At 43.8% G+C, this 27266-nt stretch overlaps 1 protein-coding gene across 8 annotated transcripts in view; it reads right to left on the bottom strand.

The window, feature by feature from the left end:
• LOC115153307 (girdin) overlaps nucleotides 1-27266 on the bottom strand; it is an 87525-nt gene that overhangs the window by 36402 nt on the left and 23857 nt on the right. For 7 of the 8 annotated variants that reach the window (XM_029698611.1, XM_029698612.1, XM_029698615.1 and 4 more), the window contains exons 4-8: nucleotides 19263-19332; nucleotides 12510-12568; nucleotides 11424-11507; nucleotides 11012-11152; nucleotides 8526-8695 (exon numbers count right to left, since the gene is read on the bottom strand). In XM_029698611.1, coding sequence (XP_029554471.1) covers nucleotides 8526-8695; nucleotides 11012-11152; nucleotides 11424-11507; nucleotides 12510-12568; nucleotides 19263-19332 — 524 coding nt within the window. Of the gene's footprint in view, nucleotides 1-3262; nucleotides 3311-8525; nucleotides 8696-11011; nucleotides 11153-11423; nucleotides 11508-12509; nucleotides 12569-19262; nucleotides 19333-27266 lie in introns of those variants that run through there. The other variant, XM_029698618.1, reaches the window with a different exon arrangement.

Here is a 27266-nt window from a genome sequence, read left to right as displayed (position 1 = left end):
GGTGTCACACAGCATCATCGGACTGAGCTTGTCGTCATTGCAGGGAAGACATCCTCCCCCCTCACGTGGTACCCTTCCTGCAGGCTCATCCTGACATGACCCTCCAGCATGACAATGCCACCAGCCATACTGCTCGTTCTGTGCGTGATTTCCTGCAAGACAGGAATGTCAGTGTTCTGCCATGGCCAGCGAAGAGCCTGAATCTCAATCCCATTGAGCATGTCTGGGACTTGTTGGATTGGATAGTGAGGGCTAGGGCAATTCCCCCCAGAAATGTCCGCGAACTTGCAGGTGCCTTGGTGGAAGAGTGGGGTAACATCTCACAGTAAGAACTGGCAAATCTGGTGCAGTCCATGAGGAGGAGATGCACTGCAGTACTTAATGCAGCTGGTGGCCACACCAGATACTGACTGTTACTTTGGATTTTTACACCCCCCCCTTTTTTTCCAGAGACACATTATTCCAGTTTGTCACATTTCTGTCTGTCTCAGTTGAATCTTATGTTCATACAAATATTTACACCTTAAGTTTGCTGACAAAAAAACACAGTTGACAGTGAGAAGACTGTGTTTTTTTGCTGAGTTTACAATGTTACTGACCCATCCTCAGTTTTTCCTATCAGAGCCATTAAACTCTGTTTTAAAGTCACCAGCGGTTTCCTTGCTCTCCGGCAACTGAGTTAGGAAGGATACCTGTATCTTTGTAGTGACTGGGTGTATTAATACATTATCCAAAGTGTAATTAATAAATTCATCATGCTCAAATGGATATTCAATGTATTGCTTTTATATTTTTTACCCATCCACCAATAGGTTCCCTTTTTTGTGAAGTCACTTCTTGACTGAGGGACCTTACAGATAAATTGGTTAAATGGGGTACAGAGGTAGTCATTCAAAAATCATGTCAAACAACTATTCTACACAGAGTCCATGCGACTTGTTAAAGTTTTACATTTTTTATTACATGTAATAAAAAGTGTGTGTAGTCCAATGACACAAAATCTCAATTTAAAGCCTTATTCTAAAATGGATTACATAGTCAGTCCCCCCCATCAACCTACACACAATACCCCATAATAACAAAGCAAAAACAGGTTAAGAATTGTTTGCAAATTTATTACAAATAAAAATTAAACTGAAGGAAAGAAATAATCACTTTAACATAAGTATTCAGACCCTTTACTCAGCACTTTGTTGAAGCACCTTTGGCAGCGATTACAGCCTCGAGTCTTCTTGGGTATGATGCCACACACTCTGGCTGGGCTACTCAAGGACATTCAGAGACTTGTCCCGAAGCCACTCCTGCGTTTTCTTGGCTGTGTGCTTAGGGTCGTTGTCCTGTTAGATGAACCTTCGTCCCTGTCTGAGGTGCTGAGCGCTCTAGAGAAGGTTATCATCCAAGGATCTCTGTACTTTGCTCCAATCATCTTTCCCTCGATCCTGACTAGTCTCCCAGTGCTTGCCTCTGAAAAACATCCCCACAGCCTGATGCTGCCACCATGCATCACCGTAGGGATGGTGCCAGGTTTCCTCCAGATGTGACGCTTGGCATTCAGACCAGAGGATCTTGTTTCTCATGATCTGAGTCTTTACGTGCCTTTTGGCAAACTCCAAGCGGGCTGTCATGTGCCTTTTATTGAGGAGCGGCTTCCGTCTGGCCACTCCTATAAAGGCCTGATTGGTGGAGTGCTGCAGAGACCGTTGTCCTTCTGGAAGGTTCTCCCATCTCCACAGAGGAACTCTGGAGCTCTGTCAAAGTGACCATCGGGCTCTTGGTCACCTCCCTGACCAAGGCCCTTCTCCACCACTTGCTCAGTTCAGCCAGGTGGCCAACTCTAGGAAGAGTCTTGGTGGTTCCAAACTTCTTCCATTTACGAATGGAGCCAACTGTGTTCTTGGGGATCTTCAATGCTGCAGACATTTTTTGGTAGCCTTCCCCAGATCTGTGCCTTGACACAATCCTGTCTCGGAGCTCTACGGACAATTCCTTCGACCTCATGGCTTGGTTTTTGCTCTGACATGCATTGTGAACTGTGGGACCTTATATAGACAGGTGTGTGCCTTTCCAAATCATGTCCAATCAATTGAATTTACCACAGGTGGACTCCAATCAAGTTGTAGAAACATCTCAAGCATTATCAATGGAAACAGGATGCACCTGAGCTCAGTTTCAAGTCTCAAAGCAAAGGGTCTAAATACTTATGTAAATAAGGAATGTTTATTATTTTTAATATTTTTGCAAAAATGTCCAAAAACCTGTTTTCACTGTCATTATGGGGCATTGTGTAAAATGATGAGGAAAACATTTAATACATTTTAGAATGAGGCTGTAATGTAACAAAATGTGGAAAAAGTCAAGGGGTCCAAATACTTTCTGAATGCACTGTATATTAGTTTATTGCTAGTGTGCAAATGAACAAATACCAACATTTTATTCTAAATTGCTGTGAATGTCTTGAATAAAAAACACTTATCTCCCTCACTAGCTTTAAGCACCAGCTGTCAGAGCAGCTCACAGATCACTGCACCTGTACATAGCCCATCTATAATTTAGCCCAAACTACTACCTCTTCCCCTACTGTATTTATTTATTTTATTTATTTTGCTCCTTTGCACCATATTATTTATATTTTAACTTTGAACTTTCTTCAAACTACAAATCTACCATTCCAGTGTTTTTCTTGCTATACTTTATTTACTTTGCCACCTTGACATTTTTTGCCTTTACCTCCCTTATCTCACATCATTTGCTCACATTGTATATAGTCTTATTTTTTTCTACTGCATCATTGATTGTATGTTGTTTTACTCCATGTGTAACTCTGTGTTGTTGTATGTTGTCGAACTGCTTTGCTTTATCTTGGCCAGGTCGCAATTGTAAATGAGAACTTGTTCTCAACTTGCCTACCTGGTTAAATAAAGGTGAAATAAAAAAAATTTAAAAAAATAAATCAATTGCTATAGTGTGTGAATAGGTTTGTTGTACAATGGATTGTGCTCTAACACGATCCTAAATATGCTTTTGATTTCAATAAAGTAAACCTCAACAATTTGAGAGATAAACATGGTAATGCCTTCACTGACTGCACATAAAGGAAGATATCATGTAGGAACTAAAGTGCTTGCTTTGTGTCACCCTATGTATCCCGTTTATTGCTGCTCACTGCTATATTTATTTCTGTTTTCTCTAAAGTCGTCTTGAAAAACCAGAATTTTTACTTAGGCCATGTAACTCATTGGTTAGTACAAAACAAGATGTTTACCCAGCAGATAGGAATCCATGGACCTCTGTCCTTACCGGGTCAGGTCAGCTTGTTTACTTCTGCCTGTGTGGGTTGGGGGCGTGGTTAATTACCAAATTATAAACAGTGCATAGTGGATTATATTTGACATTCTTACGAGCTATTCAGACTCTGCAGGTGAGGAGAATTTATTTCTATGTGTAATGAACAATTGAAATGATAGTGTGTGAGTATGTCTTCTGTCTTTTTGATCATATGACAACAACCTAATTTGTACTTGGAAAAAAAGAACCAAGCATACATTTTCCTTCAGAGGCAAGTCAATGAACTTGAGTGGAAAAAACAAAAACGCCTGTGTGTTATTTTACAACTTCAACTGTGACAGAGCAACTCTTTCCTCAGGACAACAAACATAGCTCAACTGAAAATATACAAAGTAGGACCAAAAACACAACCTACAAATGACCTCACAATAAGCTCCCCTATGACATGCAAATCTCTAACTGTAGAGCTGCCTTGCTTTAGTTCCACCAGCTCTTTATAAACAGAGCAAATCCAGACAACCAGAGGTTAAGTGAGCAACAGGCCAAAAGATTCCTTTCCTCGCTCTGTCTGACTAGACGGACTTCAAACCCCCTCAACCCAGAATTAGCAGCAACTAGAGCTCATCTGACAACATATTCGACTGTTAATGGGTTTGCGTGATTGTAACACTACATTAGACAGGCAATGCAACCAAAATACAGGTTGGTACTTGAGTCCTGCAAGCTCCTGGTCGGTGAGGAATAAAGAATGTGTCACACAAAGCTTTGAAGAGACCTGTACATTCTTCAGATGAGTGGAGATGCTTTCCAGTCTCCTTGGTCCACTTATGGCCTGCTAGATTAGCGATCTGTACTGGCTTTGCTGCTTGTAGGAATTATTATCACTGTTCTGTTCTATGCGTCCTGTGATATGCATGTTGAAATCAGAGGCTTGAGCAGCTAGCTTCGAGCATGGAATAAAACTCACGTTATGCTTCTGTTTCTTCAGCTGCTTTTGGTGAGCACACACACCCACTCCAAGTGCTTACCTCGTGTTTAGAGTCCTTTCATCTAATCCCATCCCACCATAGATCCTGTCATCAGACGTTCAGCCTCAGCAGCAAAACACCTTTCACTGTATTCCACGTTTCATTAAGGCCCTAACAAAGAGAGTAGTTGACAGCCTAGGCCTAACAGAAAGCTGCTCATCCACTGTGGGTGACAGCACTGAGCCTGCAGCAGCTCTGAGTCACACCAACAACCATGGTACCATGGTCTACCTGCATTTTACAGTCTAACATTCACAATAGAAAATGCACCCTACTGTAGTTCCACAGGACCTGACAGGATTGAGATTGTGTAGAAATAGATTATGATATAGCCCTAAAGACTCAATTTATTCCTGCATTCCTCTTAACAGGTTTCATATTTAGGCAAAAAAAAACGAACATTAAGCCATATTTTCTAAAGACATTCTGCAGAAGGACCTTCAGTAGAACTGAATCTCTATTTATTGTGTTTTAAAGCATGCCTCTGGCAGAGAATGGCCAGTTCCCCTTCCCTCTAGTGTTGGTGCGCTAGAGTCAACAATGGCCAGAAATCGGAAGAAAGCAAGTGGAATTCAATAGGAACTGCGTAAGTAGGTCAAAAACGCATAAGAAAATAACATGCCTCTGCACGGCATCATCGGATCGGGGCCAAACCCTCAGACATCTGACCCAGCATCAGGCCTGGGTGACTGGAGGGGTCTGTGGCCATCTACGGCAATAACATCTCCACACACATACACGAGACTACAGTATATGTACTCGCACTCCTGCAGAGAAATAGTCTGCCGCGTCACTCTTATATTCTGGATATCTTACGGAATTATGATCACCATAAAAAAAAGATACATACATTGATACATACATTGATACATACATACATACATACATACATATAAGTACCAGTAAAAGGGTTTCTTTATTTGTACTATTTTCTACATTGTAGAACAATAGTGAAGACATCAAAACTATGAAATAACACTTATGGAATCATGGGGTAACCATAAAAGTGTTAAGCAAATCAAAATGTATTTAATATTTGAGATTCTTCAAAGTAGCCACCCTTTGCCTCGATGACAGCTTTGCACACTCTTGGCATTCTCTCAACCAGCTTCATGAGGTAGTCACCTGGAATGCAATTCAAGTAATAGGTGTGCCATGTTAAAACTTATTTCCTTCTTAATGCGTTTGAGCCAATCAGTTGTGTTGTGACAAGGTAGGGGTGGTATACAGAAGATAGCCCTATTTGGTAAAAGACCAAGTCCATATTATGGCAAGAACAGCTCAAATAAGCAAAGAGAAACGACAGTCCATCATTACTTTAAGACATGGTCAGTAAATACAGAACATTAAGAACTTTCAATGTTTCTTTAAGTGCAGTCGCAAAAACTATCAAGCGCTATGATGAAACTGGCTCTCATGAGGACCGCCACAGGAAAGGAAGACCCAGAGTTACATCTGCTGCAGAGGATAGGTTCGTTAGAGTTTCCTGCACCTCAGAAATTGCAGCCCAAATAAAGTGGGCTGCAAGTAACAGACACATTCAAGTAACAGAGTTCAAGTAACAGACATCAATATCAACTGTTCAGAGACTGAAATCAGGCCTTCATGGTCTAATTGCTGCAAAGAAACCACTACTCAGGACACCAATAGGAAGAAGAAACTTGCGTGGGCCAAGAAACACCAGCAATGGACATTAGACCAGTGGAAATCTGTCCATTGGTCTGATGAGTCCAAATTTTAGATTTTGGTTCCAACTGCCGTGTCTTTGTGAGATGCAGAGTAGGTGAATGAATGATCTCCGCAAGTGTGAAGAACAGATAAGGAGTTGTGATGGTTCTTTGCTGGTGACAATGTCAGTCTTTTATTTAGAATTCAAGGCACACTTAACCAGCATGGTTTCCACAGCATTCTGAAGCGATACACCATCCCATCTGGTGGGCGCTTAGTGGGACGATCATTTGTTTTTCAACAGGACAATGACTCAACACTCCTGCAGGCTGTGTAAGGGCTATTTGACCAAGTAGGAGAGTGATGGACTGAGTATCTGGAGCATCAGCATTTGTGGATTCGATCACAGGCTCAAAATGGCCAGAAACAAAGCACTTTCTTCTGAAACACGTCAGTCTATTCTTGTTCTGAGAAATGAAGGCTATTCCATGTGAGAAATTGCCAAGAAACTGAAGATCTCGTACAACACTGTGTACTACTTCCTTCACAGAACAGTGCAAACTGGCTCTAACCAGAATAGAAAGAGGAGTGGGAGGCCCCTGTGCACAACTGAGCAAGAGAACAAGTACATTAGTGTCTAGTTTTAAAATGGGAAAAAAAACAAGTGTTTTTCTTTCAAAAACAAGGACATTTCTAAGTGATCGTTGCTGACAGGTGTATAAAATCGAGCACACTGCCATGCAGTCGCCATAGACAAACATTGGCAGCAGAATGGCCTTACTGAAGAGCTCCGTGACTTTCAACATGGCACCGTCATAGGATGCCCCCCATCCAACAAGTCAGTTCGTCAGATCTCTGCCATGCTAGAGCTGCCCCAGTCAACTGTAAGTGCTGTTATTGTGACGTAGAAACATCTAGGAGCAACAACAGCTCAGCCGCAAAGTGGTAGGCCACACAAGCTCACAGAACGGGACCGCTGAAGCGCGTAAACATTGTCTGTCCTCTGTTGCAACCCTCACTACCGAGTTCCAAACTGCCTCTGGAAGCAACGTCAGCACAATAACTGTTTGTCGGGAGCATCATGAAATGGGTTTCCATGGTCAAGCAGCCGCACACAAGCCTAAGAGCACCATGCACAATGCCAAGTGTTGGCTGGAGTGGTGTAAAGCACGCCACCATTGGACTCTAGAACAGAGGAAACACGTTCTCTGGAGTGATGAATCATACTTCACCATCTGGCAGTCCAACGGACAAATCTGAGTTTGGTGGATTCCAGAAGAACGCTACCTGCCCCAATTCATAGTGGCAACTGTAAAGTTTGGTGGCCCCTTAGTTCTAGTGAAGGGCAGTCTTAACGCTACAGCATACAAAGACATTCTAGACAAATCTGTGCAACAGTTTGGGGAAGGTATGACAACGCTGTCGCGCACAAAGTGAGGTCCATACAGAAATGTTTTGTCGATATCAGTGTTGAAAAACTTGACTTGCCTGCACAGAGCCCTGACCTCGACCCCATCGAACACCTTTGGGATGAATTGGAACTGCGAGGAGCCAGGTCTAAATCGCCAAACATCAGTGACCAACCTCACTAATGCTCGTGGCTGAATGGAAGCAAGTCCCCGCAGCAATGTTCCAACATCTAGTGGAAAGCCTTCCCAGAAGAGTGGAGGCTATTATAGCAGCAAAGGGGGGGACCAACTCCATATTAATGCCCATGATTTTGGAATGAGATGTTCGACGAGCAGGTGTCCACATACTTTTGGTAATGTAGTGTACCTCAGAACCGGTTCGACCCAGCACTAAGAAGCCTGCATTACAGAACCCTAACCGTATCACTGGACAAACCACTTCAATGTTATGATGGACTTGATTAAGAGATTCCAGAGTCAGCACCTCAGTTTTATGCATCCTACAAAACACTTCCTTCTGAAACAGAGAATGCTTCTCGTAAAAACCCCTCCCTTTGATAAACTGACCACTGGCCTTTGTCTCTGCCCAGGGTTAATGGACTGAAGAGGAAGTTCAATTATTTATGACAACAATGAAGAAGGTCTAGCACTACGGCATCAGAACAGTAGTGTAGAACCATTTGTTTCCTACTGAGAGGCAAGAGGAAATGGATTCTTCTTTAAAAATATCGCTGACATAAAACTTTAAGTTCCGTAATTAGCGTCCTGCTTTTGCGGTTCTCTCCGGTCAGCATTAGAGTGCTCCATGAACTGGCGAACAGAGAATGGGATACTCAAAGAGAGAGCTGAGTCACGGTTCCTAGCGCCAATGACACACCGTACTGGGTTGTTTTCCATTACTAGGCAGTCATGAGACAGCAGTAGATGAATGCAGAGTGTCACATTTAGAGACACTCTGCTAGACAACACGAGGCACCTACAGTATTCTTAGGATACTTGTACGAAGCTTATAGAACTTGTGAGAACCAATGATGTGTTAAGAGATCCTGGGAGGTCCAACAGTGTTTGCAGTCTAACCACAGACTTACTAAAAAGGGCCAATGGAGCTGGAGAAAGGCCAAATGAGGGTACTTACAGCTCCTGGCGCAGGCGTCTGATCTTGGCTTTGGCGTCGGCCAGCTCCACAGACAGGTGCTGGCGGCTCTCTGTGCGGCGCATGCTAGGCGAGTCGTTGGGCGACTGGGTAAAGAGGGGCGGGGGAGAGTACTGTCCACAGTCCCTCTCCTGGGTCAGCTCCACAATGGTCTGGAAGGACACAACACCATAACAGTTAGACCAGGGATGCAAACTGGTGAAGGCCCAAGAAGGTGACAAAAAAATGTCTGTGTAAAATGCCTATTTTCAGAGTGGGGTTGTCACTACACCAAAATGTTACTAACGATGACCAAGTATCACGATACCACACAGGGTTTGTGATAGGAGCAAACTGAGGACAAATCAACATTGTAGTTACTCCACAATGCTAACCTAATTGAGAGAGAAAAGAAGGACGCCTGTTACAGAATACAAATACTCCAAAACATGCATCCTGTTTAAAATAAGGCACTAAAGTAAAATTGCCCAAAAATGTGTCTAAGAAATATCCTGGATACAAAGTGTTATGCATGCATTCTGTGCTCAGTCAATAATTTCGATATGAGAAACATACACCATTATTTAGTGATCACACAGGCAGAAGCTCTTTTCGCACCCCTCTTTTATAGCTCCATAATCTTAATATTTTAAGATCAAAATGGCAAATATTGCCAAAAAGGAACAAGCTTGCATCCCTGTAGAGAACTCACAGACGAGGACCCTGATCATGTATCCTACACACAACTTCTATACTTGACACATGTATCCCTCCCTCCTTACTTTAAGTGACCAGCCCAAGTAATCTAACAGATTTGGATGGGTGAAAACAAATTGCTTTCAACAGTGTTAGATCATTGATCACAATGAGGGACAAAGCAGTCGTCAGACAGGGTATTGAAGATGGAGTATACTCAGACAGTGTGGATTGCAGTCTATATATATATAGTCTACCGTGACACCTTGTTATTGAACAGTAGCACCTATATTGCGTCAGGCTCCCCTGCTGTTCTGTCTGCTCAGTCTGGGAGGTGTGAGCTTAGGGAGATGATTCTGATTAGGACGGACCTCAGAGGAGGAGCAGCAGCACCTAGCCACCAGTATCAGTCACTTAAATGGAAACCCCAAACATAATGAAAAGCAGGTAAGGCTCAAGTATTGGCACACAACAAGGGTATATTAGGCTGGATTCGGAGATAAGAGTAGCAAAAGGCATTGGTTTAAGATTGTCTGTGACAACATATCGTCATTGTAGTTCACCCTGCAGCCCTCCTCTCTCATCGTCCGTTCATAACCCAGTGGCTACGCAATGAAATGGGATTTTAATGAAGAGCGTCTAGCCTCCAGTGGAGATCCTTATAATCCCACCTTCTCCCTGCCCCCCTAGCCCATAGGATGCTGGGCCTGCTGCGCTACCAGGCTTTGGCAACTGCACGGGTGGGCTGTCCTTAATTTTTTTTTATTTTTTTTTATTTCACCTTTATTTAACCAGGTAGGCAAGTTGAGAACAAGTTCTCATTTACAATTGCGACCTGGCCAAGATAAAGCAAAGCAGTTCGACAACATACAAAAACACAGAGTTACACATGGAGTAAAACAACATACAATCAATGATGCAGTAGAAAAAAAATTAAAAAATAAGACTATATACAATGTGAGCAAATGATGTGAGATAATGGAGGTAAAGGCAAAAAAATGCCATGGTGGCAAAGTAAATAAAGTATGGCAAGAAAAACACTGGAATGGTAGATTTGTAGTTTGAAGAAAGTTAAAAGTTAAAATATAAATAATATGGTGCAAAGGAGCAAAATAAATAAAATAAATAAATACAGTAGGGGAAGAGGTAGTAGTTTGGGCTATATTAAAGATGGGCTATGTACAGGTGCAGTGATCTGTGAGCTGCTCTGACAGCTGGTGCTTAAAGCTAGTGAGGGAGATAAGTGTTTCCAGTTTTAGAGATTTTTGTAGTTCGTTCCAGTCATTGGCAGCTGAGAACTGGAAGGAGAGACGACCAAAGGAGGAGTTGGCTTTAGGGGTGACCAGAGAGATATACCTGCTGGAGCGCGTGCTACAGGTGGGTGCTGCTATGGTGACCAGTGAGCGGAGATAAGGGGGGACTTTACCTAATCAGACTGCTCTGGGTTCAATTCACACACACACCAACCATACACACAAACTGACGCACATGCCATAAAAATGCAGACACCATCGCACTATACAGACTCTATACAGGCCGTTAAGTCATTGAGACAACATTTTATGTTTTTTTATTTTACCTTTATTTAACTAGGCAAGTCAGTTAAGAACAAATTCTTATTTACAATGACAGCCTAGGTACAGTGGGGTAACTGCCTTGTTCCGGAGCAGAACAGATTTTTACCTTGTCAGCTCAGGCATTCGATCTAGCAACCTTTCGGTTACTGGCCCAACGCTCTAACCACTTGAGTGGAGTTTAAAAAGGCACCAATGTGCCCGGTTTCAGACATGTACCTCCAGCTGGTCGTCTCTCTCATCCACCAGGCGTTTGAGATGGAAGGCCATGTTCCTGGAGAAGGAGTCCAGGTCCTCTGGGGGCAGGTCACCCCCCTCCAGCCACTGTAGGTCCACAACATTCTCCTGGTTGTGGGTCACCTTCAAAACAACAGCATTAGTGGAGTCATCACACTGCCAGCCAATACACAGAAGAAATGTGTTGAAAGCAATGGGAAGCAAACTAATTTACTTGAACTCAAACTGCTGTGGAGGGCAGTGACAAATTTGGCTGAAAAGCTCACAGATCTGTCCTACAATAACTCAAGTTTCCTTTTACAAAAAGATGGCCCAAAACAGACACACGAGACGCCAGGGTTTATGTTTGAACTGGATGCCTTCACAAAATGAGATGTATATCTGTCTCTCATACCTCTTGGATGTGAGATGCTATGGCAGCTTTTGTGTCAAAGTCTAGTGTCTGGATCCTCTCGATGTACTCCTCTTTCTTCTCACACTGCAAACAAAAGGAGGCAGTTTGGGGTTTGGATGACCGTGTGGAGAGTGGAATTAGAGAGGTCTTTGCGAGGTCAGCTTCCTAAACACAGGCTAGGTTGAAGATGGGAAGATTAAGACACCAGCGTCACAATACAGAGGTTCTACCTCTCTGAATCAACCATGGGAGCAGCTAAAATATTGTAGCAACAACCCTAGGCAGAAGGCAAGTGTTCTGAAACAGATATCAGGTTGGTGAAAAATGCATTTTAAGCGAATGCCATAAAAAAGGCATCTAGCCAGCTAGCTAATGTCGAGGTTGAAGATTACAAGGTTAAGACAACAGGGTTCTAATATCCCATAACTCTTTACAATTCATGGAACTAGCTTTACTAGTTAGCAACGGCACTAGTAGTCATCAATGGCGCCGGTCCCATTAGTTAATTTTTGAATGCTTCAGCATTGAATTATTACATGGTCTTAACAGGAGAATGGCCTGGGTTCTGATTGGTTGGCTTTCAGGAAAAATGCCTGTGAAGGAATATGTAGGTCAGGGGCCAGCAACAGGCGGCCCGCAGGCCATAACCGGCCCAGGTTAGCGTCTCTCTGGCCAGGGGTTAAGTATGATGCATCATCAGTGCTACTCCAGCCAGGCCCAGGGCAAAGACAGAGACAAGGGTCGGGTCAGGGCATACAGAGCATCCCATTGAGCAGACACACCCTCTGACAGCCCCTCTGACCCTTCTCTGGCCTGCTGCCAGGACAGAGGACAGACCACCTGTCATAGTGCCTACTCGGCTGAGGAAGAGGAAACGAATGCTAGTCTGAGTGAGAATGACTAATTTTACTCATACAAGTGCAGCTGTGTTAACACTCGTCTGAACAATAGAGCCCAAGGCTATTGATGGTCAGGAACTAGTAAGAGCTACTCAAATCAGTAGGAGAGTGTTAATCCTACAGGAAATGGGAAATGGTATTTATTGACAGTAGATGAAGGGGATGATGAGTGTACAGTAGGACCTACCTGGACAGCACAGCCAAGCAACAGCAACAACAGCTTCCTCATCTCCTCCAGACCTTGCTCTGTAGACAGAGATTGTCAATTAGTGTTTTACTACCATACATATTTTCATTGACTGTAGTTTTTAATTGTCCGTGTCATTTTGCCTGGTTTCAAATTCATTTCATAAATCACAACCAAATTCCATAAGCTTTTGCTGTATCACATTGCAAAAAGCTAAAAAGATATCTGCCCCCAGGCCAGGTCACACAGATAGGATACTTAATACAGCCCTGAGATGAGCCATTCAAGTAACCCTAGTACATACATGCAAACCTACTATTGCTTGCTTATAATGCGAGGTCCTTAACCAAAAAGATTGTACTGTATTTTGCAGCATCCAATCAGCTAGGTACGGTATGATGCCAAGCCACATGTAGAGGAAATGATTACACAGCTGCTAGGAAGCTCAACAAGGTTGAGGTAATCTGTAGAATTGCACTGTAAAATAATGAGTCTGTGTGTGTGTGTGTGTGTGTGTGTGTGTGTGTGTGTGTGAGCCAGCTCATCAGCCACAAGGCCATAAACACAGATTACTAACAGGCTTTGACAACCAGGCATGTCTATTCAGAAAAAAAGGGCCACACAGCAATAACTACTGTAAATCCCCACCAGTAGGTACATCTTCATGGACAGCCATAATATTCAGATTTTGTTATTTGTGTATGTTATGGTGCATCCCTCCATGTGGGTGTGTAGTGACAGAGGTAGTGGATTTGGAAGGTTGAACTATTGGATGTAGGTTACAGAGCATTTGGAAAGTATTCAGAACATTTGACTTTTTCCACATTTTGTTACGTTACAGCCACATTCTAAAATGGATTAAATTGTTTCACCCTCTCAAATCCACACACAATACCACATAATGACAAAGCAAAAACAGCAATGTCTTTTGCAAATGCATTAAAATTTAAAAAACAGAAATACCTTATTTACATAAGAAATCAGACCGTTTACTATTACACTCGAAATTGAGCTCAGGTGCATTCTGTTTCCATTGATCATCCTTGAGGTGTTTCTACAACATGATTGGAGTCCATCTGTGGTAAATTCAATTGATCGGACATGATTTGGAAAGGCACACACACACACACCTGTCTATACAAGGTCTCATAGTTGAAAGTGCATATCAGAGCAAAAACCAAGCCATGAGGTTGAAGGAATTGTTAGTAGAGCTCTGAGACAGGATTGTGTCGAGGCACAGATCTGGGGAAGGGTAACAAAAAATGTCTGCAGCATTGAAGGTCCCCAAGAACAGTGGCGTCCATCAATCTTATATGGAACAAGTTTGGAACCACCAAGACTCTTCCTTGAGCTGGCCAGGGGCCAAACTGAGCAATCAGGGGAGAAGGGCCTTGGTCAGGGAGGTGACCAAGGACCCGATGGTCACTGACAGAGCTCCAGAGTTCCTCTGGGGAGATGGGATAAACATTCCAGAAGGACAACCATCTCTGCAGCACTCCACCAAATCAGGCCTTTATGGTAGAGTGGCCAGACGGAAGCAACTCCTCAGTAAAAGGCATGACAGTCCGCTTGGAGTTTGCCAAAAGGAACCTAAAGACCCCCAGACCATGAGAAACAAGATTCTCTGGTCTGATGAAACCAAGATTGAACTCTTTGGCCTGAATGCTAAGCTTCAAGTCTGGAGGAAACCTAGCACCATCCCTACGGTGAAGCATGGTGGTGGCAGCAGCATGCTGGGGGAATATTTTTCAGCTGCAGGATCGAGGGAAAGGTAAATGGAGCACAGTACAGAGAGATCCTTGATGAAAACCTGCTCCAGAGCACTCAGGACCTCAGACTGGGGCAAAGGTTCATCTTCCAACAGGACAACGACCCTAAGCACACAGCCAAGACAATGCAGGAGTGGCTTCGGGACAAGTCTCTGTCCTTGAATGGCCCAGCCAGAGCCCTGACTTAAACCCGATCTAACATCTCTGGAGAGACCTGAAAATAGCTGTGCAGCGACACATCTCATCCAACCTGACAGAGCTTGAGAGGATCTGCAGTGAAGAATGGGAGAAACTGCCCAAATACAGGTGTGCCAAGCTTGTACGGTAGTGTCATACCCAAAAACACTTGAGGCTGTAATCGCTGCCAAAGGTGCTTCAACAAAGTACTGAGTAAAGGGTCTGAATACGTATGTATGTAAATTGTGATATTTCAGTTTTGCTTTGTCATTATGGGGTAGTGTGTGTAGAATGATGGGGGGGGGGATTCAATTCATTTTAGAATAAGACTAACATAACATGTGTAAGAAGTCAAGTGGTCTGAATACTTTCCAAATGCACTGTATACAACACAATAATGCTTCTAAGGGGCATTTGGTGTTAAATGTACTGCTATAGTGTCAAGTCAACTGATTATAAAAGCCATGATAAAAATTATGACTTGTAACACTTCAGCTGAGCTAGCCTATATCTGTGGCTAATCAACAACTCATCGTGACGTCAGTTTTTCACTAATCCTAATGACACCATCCTTGAAGACAAGATTCCTCATATGCCATCTGGAATCCTTACAAATGTCCACACAGGTCATCCAGAGGATCAAAACACAGGTCTCAGCTAAACTAACAGAATGTTTTTGGCCCAGACTGAAGCACCATCAGTAAGAAAAATAACTACTGGCCTATATTCACAACCATACAGTATTATTTAAGATCAATGTTTCTTTAAAAAAAAAAAGCAAGTTTCACCATATTAAAACAAGACTTAAGTTCAAGTAACAGGGTTGACCTTGAAATGAATCCCTAATCACACAAAATAAAATATTCAGAAATGTCAAAGTAACAAAATAACTAGGGTTTTACAATGATCTTAAACTTGGAGAAATGTTGGGGTTAAAGATCTTCCTAGAAAGTGACATGTCAAAATGCTGAATTGACACCAAGTCGATTCATATAAAAAAAACTCAACTGACCTGTAAGTGTTAAGGTCGCAATGAATAACTCAAGATAATATTCTGATAGATAGGATATGGACGGAACGGACGACTAAAAGGTGAGGATGGGCCTCAAAACAAGACGTCATCAAAGCTAAACAGCATCTATAAAGGCTAGGACATACAATAGCTTTTGCCGGCCAAGTGTACTTAGCACCTCTGAACAGAGTGCAGGCCATAACTTGCCAACCATTCTTCATGTAGAATTGCGCAAAAAATGTTGGCAGTCGGGATGTCCATCAGCGGGTGGTCTCTAAAACCCACCACACCGAACAAGCGCCAAAACGACAATCTGTGTGGTCCTTTAGGGAATATGAGAGTAGTCCTTTCTGGATTCTATTCTGAGTACATGTAACAGTTTAGCTTCCGTCTCTCTCCTCGCCCCAACCTGGGCTTGAACCAGGGACCCTCTGCACACATCAACAACTGACACCCACGAAGCATCGTTACCCATTGCGCCACAAAAGCAGAGCAAGGGGAACAACTACTTCAGGTCTCAGAGCGAGTGACGTCACCCGATTGAAACGCTATTAGCGCGCACCCCGCTAACTAACTAGCCATTTCACATCGGTTACATACAGATGGCCAGCTGTTACGAATGCCTTCTAAATGCTTTTTCTTCAAACTGAAAGCCTTAAGAAGGATTCATACACACACAGTAGAGCCTACACACAGAAGCCTGTACAGTGATTTAGAAAGGCAAATCTTCTTGAGCGCTGAAGATAAAGGATCAGGCAGGCGCTGGATGAATAATTTAAGCTGACTGAACCAAGCATGGCGGGCGAGCGAGCATGAATGAGAGGGAGAGAGATGGGGGGGAAGAGAGCAAGATGAGGCGAGAGAATGAGAGGGAGAGCAAGAGGAGAGGGGGGTGGTTTAAAATAGATGGAAATTTCCCTTCAGAAGCCCTGGCTCTGCTGAGGTTTGGCTCCGCAGGCTTTGTTATGATAGTGCTGTATGCGCCTAGTGTAGCTCCTTCCCTCGGTCGCTACGCTCTTCCTGACAGGAAACTCACAGGGGCGCACAGACAGTGACTAACCCCTCATTGCTGCAACCCTTCCTGCCCAGCCATTGTTCACAGGAACCTGGTGGTGGGGGGGGGGGTCCTACCAGGGGGCAGGGGCACAAGGCCTCAGTGACACTGGGGCATACAGGTGAAAAACCCAGCAGCATCACAGTTCTTGACACACTCAAACCGGTGCGCCTGGGACCTACCACCATACCCCATTCAAAGGCACTTCAATCTTTTGTCTTGCCCGTTCACCCTCTGAAAGGCACACATACACAATCCATGTCTCAATTGACTCAAGGCTGAAAACCCCTTCTTTAACCGGTGTCCTCCCCTTCATCTACACTGATTGAAGTGGATTTAACAAGTGACATCAATAAGGGATCATAGCTTTCACATTGTCAGTCTGTCATGGAAAGAGCTGTTCCTAATGTTTTGTACAGTCAGTGTATTTTGTCAATTGGCCCAAGAATTGTTATTAATTATATCTGTCTATAACATGAGTCAGGGACTACTCATGGTTCCTCTGATAAGAAAATATCATACTTTTGCTAATTGCACTTCCAACAAACTTATTTTATAAATCACTTATTTCCACTACTCACTACTCCAAGGGCCTCATTTATAAACATTGCATACGCACAAAATATGCGTGTGCCCAGATCACGCAAAACTTGCCATTTATAAAAACTGAGCTTGAAGTGAGAATGTGCTCATTCTCGCGCAAACTTTAGACCACGTGTACGCAGTTTCTATTGGTTGAAGTATGGCATTGCAGGCAAAAGTAGTATCCTTGTGCTGAGACCGTGGAGCTCATATTCCCGAAGTGGCTACACAACAAATTACCATGCACGCATCTCATTTCAATTGGGCCTATTAGATAGACTTCTGTAATTTCAAGTTTTTGCTCTATGCATCCGACAGGGAGCACGGTTCATAAGATTAACAGGTGAACGAACATGTTAATATTTTGCATTGAAGGGTATAGGCCATCACTGTACGTAGGCCTACTGTAGTTTTATTTTTTCCCCCCCAGAGTAGACAATGTTTCAGAATTTGCGGGCAGTGCAGAATATTTAGGTTCGGGAAAAAGTGAACGCAAAACATGATTGCACTCAAACGATCTGTTTACTGGTCCACAACAATTTGCTATTGTTTTTGTCCTTCAGAAACAGTCATAAAGCAAATGTCACTGCAAAAATGAAAGTCTGCTAACCCCTCCAAAACACATGTGATCAAGCTTGCCATTGCAATTTCCTTTAGATACTGTCTTGGCCTAATTCCAATACTTCCAAACTATACAGAAAATAAAGGGTGTTATTGTCACCATGAAAGGTGAATGATGGGCATTTTTCAGATGGAGTTATAATGCACTTTTTTACGACGTGTTTATAAAATCAAACCTATGTATGGCGTGCGCCAAGTTAATCAATCTCAATATTTTTGCACGTATGCTGTCTTTTAAAAAATGGCCCACACAGTTATTTAGTGTTCAATTTATATAACAGTTATAAATGAGGCCCCAGGTGCTCTAACCATCTTCAGATTTCTAATTGGGACTTCAGGTTTCCTGACTTTCCCACAACCCCACACAGCGTTGCTGATGACTGCCACTCTGGCCTGCCTCCACCTGTCATTGGAGACCACATATCTCCATACAGTTGCCATTGTTCCTGAAAAGAGACACTCCTCTGGCATCTAAACGACTACACTAGAATCTCAATGTCAGCAATACAAAGTAGGTACAAACTGCTCTCCACGTGGCAGGAAACTGACACCCGTGTCCAGTCTCTGAAATGAAGGCTTGATCGTTGCACCCAAGGAGAAGTAGTTTCACTAGAACGACAGACAGGGCATGACTGTCCACATTGAACAGGAGATGAGCCTTTAGGAGCACATTGTGTTCTAGCTGGTCAAAGTGCTTTTCATTTTGAAGCTGGATCAGACTGAATCGAAGTGATATTCAGTGTGGAAGTCATGTCTGAGTTCAACAGACGGTAGGGGGGGCAGGAGGGGAGAGGTAATCAGATGAGTTAGTTGGCTCAGAGGAGTGGGGTTTTGTAGTGTTGAGCACAGAGTGGGTTAATAATCAGAGCCTGGGGTGGATTCCCATAGTGCTGATAATAGGCCCATACCCCACTGAGCATTAATGACTGCATAATAAAAGCCACATGTTCAATCACTTTCAGATGGCTCCAGATACCAGCACCGCTGCACACCACCAGGGTCAAAGGTCATAGGAAAGAGACTGGAATGCCACATGTTTTGGTTCAGGACTTTGAGTTGGTCTGATAATACTTTGCACATAGGAGTATTGAATTTCATGGCTGTGTTGTCTAGGTCTTGACTCTAGACACAGATACTAGCTAAGTTTCACAGTAGCAGAATGATTCAAGATCCAATAAACCAGCATAGTGTTTCCCAAATCACAGTATTTTGACAATACAATAAAAGGCTGGTTTGATCATCATTTTATTTCACCAGCCAATATTGTACCATGAAGAGAACCAAGACTAATTCTAGCTGGAGGAAATCAAAATCTACACACAAGGCTTTGACACAAGGAAAACTGATTTCAAGATAAAAGGGGAATGTGAAATGCAAACAACCTACATGTACGTTGCATAATAATGAAGTTATAAAAGGTTCAAAAAGCACATTATATCCCAGTGTAACAGAGTGTGTATTATACACTGATCAGCCATGAAATGTAACAGTGTGTAACAGTGTGCATTGTTGGCAGGGCAGTCAGATGAAGGACGTACCACTGAGAGGGTTCCTGCCCAGCACCAGCACGTTAGGGAGAGGCATCGCCACCAGCTGCTGGAGGGTCTCCTGGAAGAACAAAACATCAAATACTTATTACAGTATTAGTTATTACAGATGTTCACAGGATTTTATACATCCTGACAAGTGTACATATTGTTTTGACTGAACATCAGAATGAGTAGTGACTGCATGGAGAAGGAATCTTGAAAGGATCACTGCAGAATCATGTATGAATCCCCCGCTCCCCCCCACAACGTGATAGCTATAGGCTAGACAGTGTCAGGCAGGCTGTGTACAGAGACCGTACAGGCAGAGGGAAGCCCAATGGGGATGTTATATGAAAGAGTATCAATTTGTCCAACAATGGACAAAGCAGAAGTCTCATATAGCATCGTTTGATGATGTCACCCGTCCTGTGTCGATGTGCCGACTGTGCTCTTGGCGGTCATGTGACGGTGACCTTGGTCTTCTGTAGGTTGTAAATCTCAAATCCCCCTTCACTACACAGGTGTTCATATGTCCATCATGAAAACAGGATGCCCACACACAAATATCAGATACATGTGAAAATGAGCACATGGGAGTGCAAACACACACACACACACACACACACACACAGCGCCACACTATCAGCGCAAAAGCTGTCGTCAGCTGACTAGACAACTAAAGCCGCTCATCTCCTGCTCCTCCTAGTTCAGCACTACACATCACCATGCTGCTGCTGGTACTCTGACAGGTAGCCAGTCATGCCGACTGGTCGATTCTCCACCCATAGGGGTGACATGTACCCCAACAATCTGAGGGGGCACAAAGTACATGAGGATGGCTGGGAGGGGAGGGTCTTGGAGAACAAGACTGCCATTCCCGAAGTCAGAGAATTTAGCATTTTTCAAACACCCGAAACCCTGTTCCTTTAATCGAGAGCCATAATCATTATGCTTAAATTCGATGTAAAATGTTCTGCATATCTAAGCATACCACTTCCGCTTTCTGTATTAGAGGTCTGTGCGGGTTTACACTGATTTATTCAGCTCGCTCCTGCCTGCAGCTTTTCATACTGCCCCTGCCCACACCTGCTGTCTGTGTCCGACTCCCACCCGCAAACGCAAGAAATGGTCTGGAACCCAACCGCAGTCTCGCTATGTTATTTTAGACGTATGTGACGACAAAGCTCACTTGCCAGCCATGGTCGCAGCAACATTGCACCCTATAGTCAATATCAAAATGCACAAAAATAACCTAAGAAATAGGTTAAATTACCAGAGATTCTCACTGGGCCCATTATATTAGGCTATCGGTAGGTATAACTGGGCTATATCAACCAATAGGCTAGATGTAGTTTGAAGAGAGCAGAGTGGACACTTGCACTTTCTCTTGAGATACATTTTATAGCCTACCTTTAAGGAGCGGGACAATTTGCATCTGATCGCCTGCTCCCAAACACAGCCTGAAAAATGCAGACCACACCGTAATGCTCTCCATCAGGGCCCGCATGTAGCCCTCGCAGTCTGAATCCTCCAGACTACTGGTTCTTTTTCCTTCTCTTTTTTAAAAAAAATTAACAACAATATGATTCTCCTTTTCTGCTAAAATCTGGGTAAAATATATTTTTTAAGTGAGTCTTATTCAGTACATTTAGTTAAGTCCACAAACCTTGCCAGCTGGCATGCCAGCTAAGATGGACATGCTAGTTACACAAACTTGATTGATAGCCTGAAAAGGCTTCTTGGTAACTAGTTGAGGTTGGGAACCTATCCGAGTTAACAATGTTATAAAAAGTTGGCTTTAGCTAGGTGGCTAGTAGTATTACAGAGAAACAACAAACATAATTTTTTTAATCCGAGCGGGCACGTGCCCCTGTGCCCCCTATGGACATAACACCTCTGTCCACACACACACACACACACACACACACACACACACACACACACACACCTTCATCTATTATGTACAAAGTCAAGTACTCACTAAATGAGGGAGACCTTCCATTCAACAGCTAACCACTGATTCAGTAGTGAAGAAGTCTATTGAACTGGTGGGACTGGAATGAGACGAGTGGGCAGTGCTGTTCTAGGGCCTGTGTAACCTCTAACAGACTGACTGGCCGCTGTTTGGAAAATAACCTTTGATAATGACCTTGCTTACGGTGTAAGCATAATTCATTGTAATTAAAGCCTGTGTTGGGACTTGAGCCAAAGAACTCCAACCCAAAGTAACTATTAAAGTATGTGGGGCGGTGGCCTGACCTTGTCATTTGTCCAGCGAGCAAAAATAAAACAAATCCTTGAATGAGTAGGTGTTAAAACTTTTGACCGGAAGAGCAAGCGAGAGAAAGATATACACACAGTGTGCGCGCGCTCTCTCCCTCTCCAACTGTACACACACAAAAGTTTGGAGACCTACTCAATCCAGGGTATTTCTTAATTTTTTTTATATTGTAGAATAATAGTTTAGACAAAACTATGAAGTAAAACATATGGAATCATGTAGTAACCAAAGTGTTAAACAAATCAAAATATATTTTATATAATTAGAGATTCTTCAAATAGTCACCCCCTTGCCTTGATGACAGCTTTGCACACTCTCGGCATTCAAGGCAAGAACAGTGCTAGAGCGAGATGGAACAAGAACATCCCAGCCGGCCAAACCATCCCCTAACCCAGACGACGCTGGGCCAGCTGTGCGCCGCCTCCCGGCTGCGACACATTCCGGGATCGAACCCGGATCTGTAGAGACTCCTCTAGCACTGCGCCACTCGGGATGCCCAAGGTGGAAATGATTTTGTCCATTCGTCACATCTGATCATTAATAGGCTCGTCTTTTGAGTGAGATTTACAGTTGTAGCCCTATATGATGTGTATAACATGGCATGAGGATAAACAGACAAGAATGGACAAAATACTGATGCTTCAACCATCAGACACACTCTCCCTATCCACAGCACCCCTAACCCCAGACGTGTGGTAGATGCCGGTCACACTAACAAGCGCCAGGGGACGGAAGGGCTCAAGGTCATTCGTTTCCAGGGGTTACAAAGTGAGAATTTTACATGGTTGCCATGGTTTTGTGTGTCAAGCTGCTGCTCCACCCTGTACTGCTGCTATGCTGGTGAAGGGTGGATGGATGATTATATGGCTAACACCACAGGAAGGGAGTACCTTCACATTTTTTTCCATGCTTCCAGAATAGAATAGATCGAATGGAACAACATGTGATTTGCCATCAAACGCTATCCCACCACAATCATTTCGTGGCATAAGGTGCTGACCGCTGAGTCAGATCCCAATACAACTATGGCCTTGGATAACTATCAAATAAATGTTATTTGTCACATGTGGTAAATACAATGAAATGCTTACTAATACGTGTTAAGTATTTACTAATACAAATGAAAAAAAAATAGAAAAATAATTATAGCGCAACAAAATAACAGTCAACGCAAATAGTCCATGTAGCCATTTGGTTAGCTGTTCAGGAGTCTCATGGCTTGGGGGTAGAAGCTGTTAAGAAGCCTCTTGGACCTAGACTTGGCGCTCCGGTACTGCTTGCCTTGCGGTAGCAGAGAGAAGTCTGACTAGGGTGGCTGGAGTCTGACCATTTTTAGGGCCTTGACACCGCCTGGTATAGAGGTCCTGGATGGCAGGAAGCTTGGCACCAGTGATGTACTGGGCCGTACACACTACCCTCTGAAGTGCCTTGCGGTTGGAGGCCGAGCAGTTGCCCTACCAGGCGGTGATGCAACCAGTCAGGATGCTCTCGATGGTGCAGCTGTAGAACTTGAGGATCTGAGGACACATGCCAAATCTTTTTTCAGTCTCCTGAGGGGGAATAGGCATTGTTGTGCCCTCTTCACAACTGTCTTGGTGTGTTTAGACCATGACAGCTCGATGGTGATGTGGACACCGAGGAACTTGAAGCACTCAACCTGCTCCACTACAGCCCCGTTGATGAGAATGGGGTGTGCTCGGTCCTCCTTTTCCTGTAGTCCACAATCATCTCCTTTGTCTTGATCATGTTGAGGGAGAGGTTGTTATCCTGGCACCACACTGACAGATCTCTGACCTCCTCCCTATAGGCTGCCTCATCGTTGTCGATGATCAGGCCTACCACCGGTGTGTCGTCGGCAAACTTAATGATGGTGTTGGAGTCGTGCTTGGCCATGCAGTAGTGTGTGAAAAGGGATTACAGGAGGGGACTGAGCACACACCCCTGAGGGGCAGATGTGTCATTACCTACCCTTACCACCTTGGGGTGGCCCATCTGGAAGTCCAGGATTCTGTTGCAGAGGGAGGGGTTTAGTCCCAGGGTCCTTAGCTTAGTGATGAGCTTTGTGGGCACTACGGTGTTTAACGCTGAGCTGTAGTCCTTGAATAGCATTCTCACTAGGGGTGAAACGGTACGTGTATTCGCATTGAACTGTTCGGCACAGGGTCCACAGTTCGGTACAAACCGAACAATACATTAATCATATATTATATCTAGTAAAACATTTATCGTATTTTTTTGTTGTTGCATAAACCAACGGCGTACAAATTAACATGGGAAAAATATCCACATAGTAATTAAGTTAGTGGTCTGCCGCTCCGCTCACTAGTTATTTTACTCCAGCGAGAACAGAGCTGAGAGACCATCGTAGCAGCAATTAGCTTATGAAGGAATTAGCAGTTAGCTAAATGCAAAGGAGTAACATGGCAAACATTGGCGAGCCAAAACTAGAAGACGGCCCAGTATCATTCAGGTCTACTGTCTGGGAACATTTCGGTTTCCCTGTAAACTATAACGAGGGATTGCCAACGAGTGGTGGATAAAACTTCTACAACAGGTAGGCTCTGTTCATTGCCGATAGCCTATTCGAGTGGCAATATGAGTAACATGACTACTCATTTGGGCCGACATCACCCCAAAGTGTCAATCGGTGAGACTAGGCGAAAAAAAATGAAACGGCAGCCACTTCTCCCCACGGCCTTCAGGCAACAATATGTGGCTGACTCCGGTAGGGCTAAAGAAATCAGAGCAGCGATAGCAAAATTCATAGCGGCAGATATGACACCCTTCTCTGTGGTAGAGAATGCGTGGTTCAGAAACATGTTTAAAGTGGTCGAGCCACACTTCACTATTCCTTCCCGTACATATTTTGCCCAGAAATGAATACAAAATGACAACTTGAGAGCGAGTTGTCAGATACGCGGTCTGTTGCTCTAACAGACAGTTGGACTTCTAGAGCTACCTTACTGTAACGGCTCATTTCATTACGGCAGAGATACAAAGCCATGTCCTTCAAACACGTCCCCTTGAGAGTAGTCACACCAGTGTAAACTTGGGGGAAGAGCTAAGGGTAGTAGTTGCCTTGTGGAAGTTGGAGAGGGATAATGTAACGATTCCTGTGACCACTAACACTAGAAATATTGTAAATGCAGTTGCACTAGCTGGATTTGGGCCACAGATATAAATGTGAGCAAAGCATCCTTAATCTAGCATCTCAAAAAGGAATGTCAGTGAATCCAATCTCTCGCCTCCTAGCAAAGATCAGGAAGGCGGTATCCTTCTTTCATAAAAGCACAAGTGCTGCACATGTTTTCAAGACAAAACAAGAGATGCTGGAGCTGCCAAACCCCACACGAATCCAAGATGTCCCTACTGGAATTCAAGCCATGACATGGTTGACAGATACCTTGAGCAGAAAGTTGCAGTGTCAAGCTGTGAGGAAGAATGTCAAAGATACTGTGACTGTCTAAAAATGACATAAGGCTAGCAGAGGAAGTTATCAAAGTGTGCAAACCTCTCAAAACAGTCACAACACTGAGATGCACTGAGAGCATTAAATCAGTTTCCATGGTCATATGTAAACAATGATCCTGAAATCAACGGTGGCATCTGATGAAGATGAACCCGCAGTAAGGGATGTCAAGACTGCTATCAGAGTTAACCTGGAGCCCAGATATGCTGACCCAGGTGTCCAAGATTTCTTACACAAGAGCACCGCTTTGGAACCCCGGTTCAAGTCCCTGCTGCATCTGGATGCTGCTGCTTGTCTGAGATTCTACAATGAACTCACAGCAGAGATTGTGACCAATATACAAACAGGTATTGTATTTATTTCGTTAATGTGACATTTATTTTATTAGTGATTTAACAATTAAAGAATTAAGTGTCTAATATACATTTCAAACAACAAATCATATCTTTAAGCCACTTCAGAGATCGTGATTTACGTAATTTAATTCTGCAGGGTCAAGCCACAGATACCACAGCAGCCAACCCCTCTCCAGAGACGGCAGATAACAGGGGTTCTCCTCCAGAAACAGTCTGCCATAGCTGGGCTTTTTGGGGAGTTGTTCACGACCCAGGAGCAGGGAACTAAGTCAAAGGTCAAGGTCATAGAGGAGGAGGTGACCTCAGACAGGGAAGTGGACTGTATTCCCCTGGATGCCGATCCACGTACATGGTGGAAGACCAAGGAGTTAATATACCGTCATGTTGCCATGTTAGCAAGGCGCTACCTGGCTGTGCCTGGGACCTCTGTCCCTAACGAGAGGGTATTCTCCACAGCGGCTGACATTGTCACAGCAAGCCGATCTGAGCTCATTGCTAATCTTCTTAAAGAAAAACTTGAAAATTAAAACATTTCTATCAGATTAAGTAACCAGTCTCAAGTAGTCCTAATTTGTTTAAGGCACTGCTATGTGACTTAATTTTGATATTTGCTGCTGGACTATGCACTCGTTGAAGTTCTGTTTAAAATGTAATTTCATGTTATACGGCAGCCACTGCTGTTTTTTGTAGTCCCTTTGTTTCCATATGCTCCTGGGAATTCAAGCTACCCATGTTTACCATTATAATAAATGGAAAATTTAAATACAAATTACATTTCTCAGGCATTAATTTTGTCGATGTAATGAAACCATACCAAACCGTGACAACACTGTACCGTATCGTACCATGAGTTTTGTGAACCGTTTCACCTCTAATTCTCATGTAGTTGTTCCTTTTGTCCAAGTGGGAAAGGGCAGTGTGGAGTGTAATCGAGAGTGCGTCATCTGTGGATCTGTTGGGGCGGTATGCAAATTGGAGTGGGTCTAGGTTTTTGGGACAATGGAGTTGATGTGAGCCATGACCAGCCTTTCAAAGCACTTCATGGACTACAGATGTGAGTGCTACGGGTCAGTAGTCATTTAGGCAGATTACCTTGGTGTTCTTGGGCACAGGGACTACAGTGGCCTGCTTGAAAATCTTGGTATAATACTGCCTCGGGCAAGGACAGGTTGAAAATTTCAGCGAAGACACCAGTCAGTTGGTCAACGCATGCTCGGAGTACACGTCCTGGTAATCAGTCTGGCCCTGTGGCCTTGTGAATGTTGACCTGTTTAAAGGTCTTGCTCACATTGGCTACAGAGAGCGTGACCACACATTCTTCCAGAACAGCTAGTCCTCTCATGCAGGCTTCAGTGTTGCTTACCTCGAAGCGAGCATAGAAGTAATTTAGCTCGTCTGTTAGGCTCGTGTCACTTGGCAGCTCGCGGTTGTGCTTCCCTTTGTAATCCGTAATAGTTTGCCAGCCCTGCCACATCCGATGAGTCGGAGCCGGTGTAGTAGGATTCAAGCTTAGTCCTGTGTTAACGCTTGCCCGTTTGATGGTTTGTTGGAGAGAATAGCGGGATTTCTTACAAGCGTCCGGGTTAGAATCAGGCTCCTTGAAAGCAGCAGCTCTACCGTTTAGCTCAGTGCAGATGTTGCCTGTAATCCATGGCTTCTGGTTGGGGCATGTACGTACATTGACTGTGGGGACAACGTCATCGATGCACTTATTGATTAAGCCTGTGACTGGCATTGAGAAGTACACCATATCATCAGAAGAATCCCAGAACATATTCCAGTCTGTGCTAGCAAAACAGTCCTGTAGCTTAGCATCTGACCACTTCCATACTGAGCGAGTCACTGGTGCTTCCTGCTTTAGTTTTAGCTTGTAAGCAGGAATCAGGAGGATAGCGTTATGGTCAGAT

This window comes from Salmo trutta, chromosome 18 (genome assembly GCF_901001165.1).
Source record: "Salmo trutta chromosome 18, fSalTru1.1, whole genome shotgun sequence".
In the NCBI taxonomy this organism is placed as follows: domain Eukaryota; kingdom Metazoa; phylum Chordata; class Actinopteri; order Salmoniformes; family Salmonidae; genus Salmo; species Salmo trutta.
Note: the sequence above shows the minus strand (reverse complement) of the source record. Positions and strands in the feature narration are given on the sequence as shown.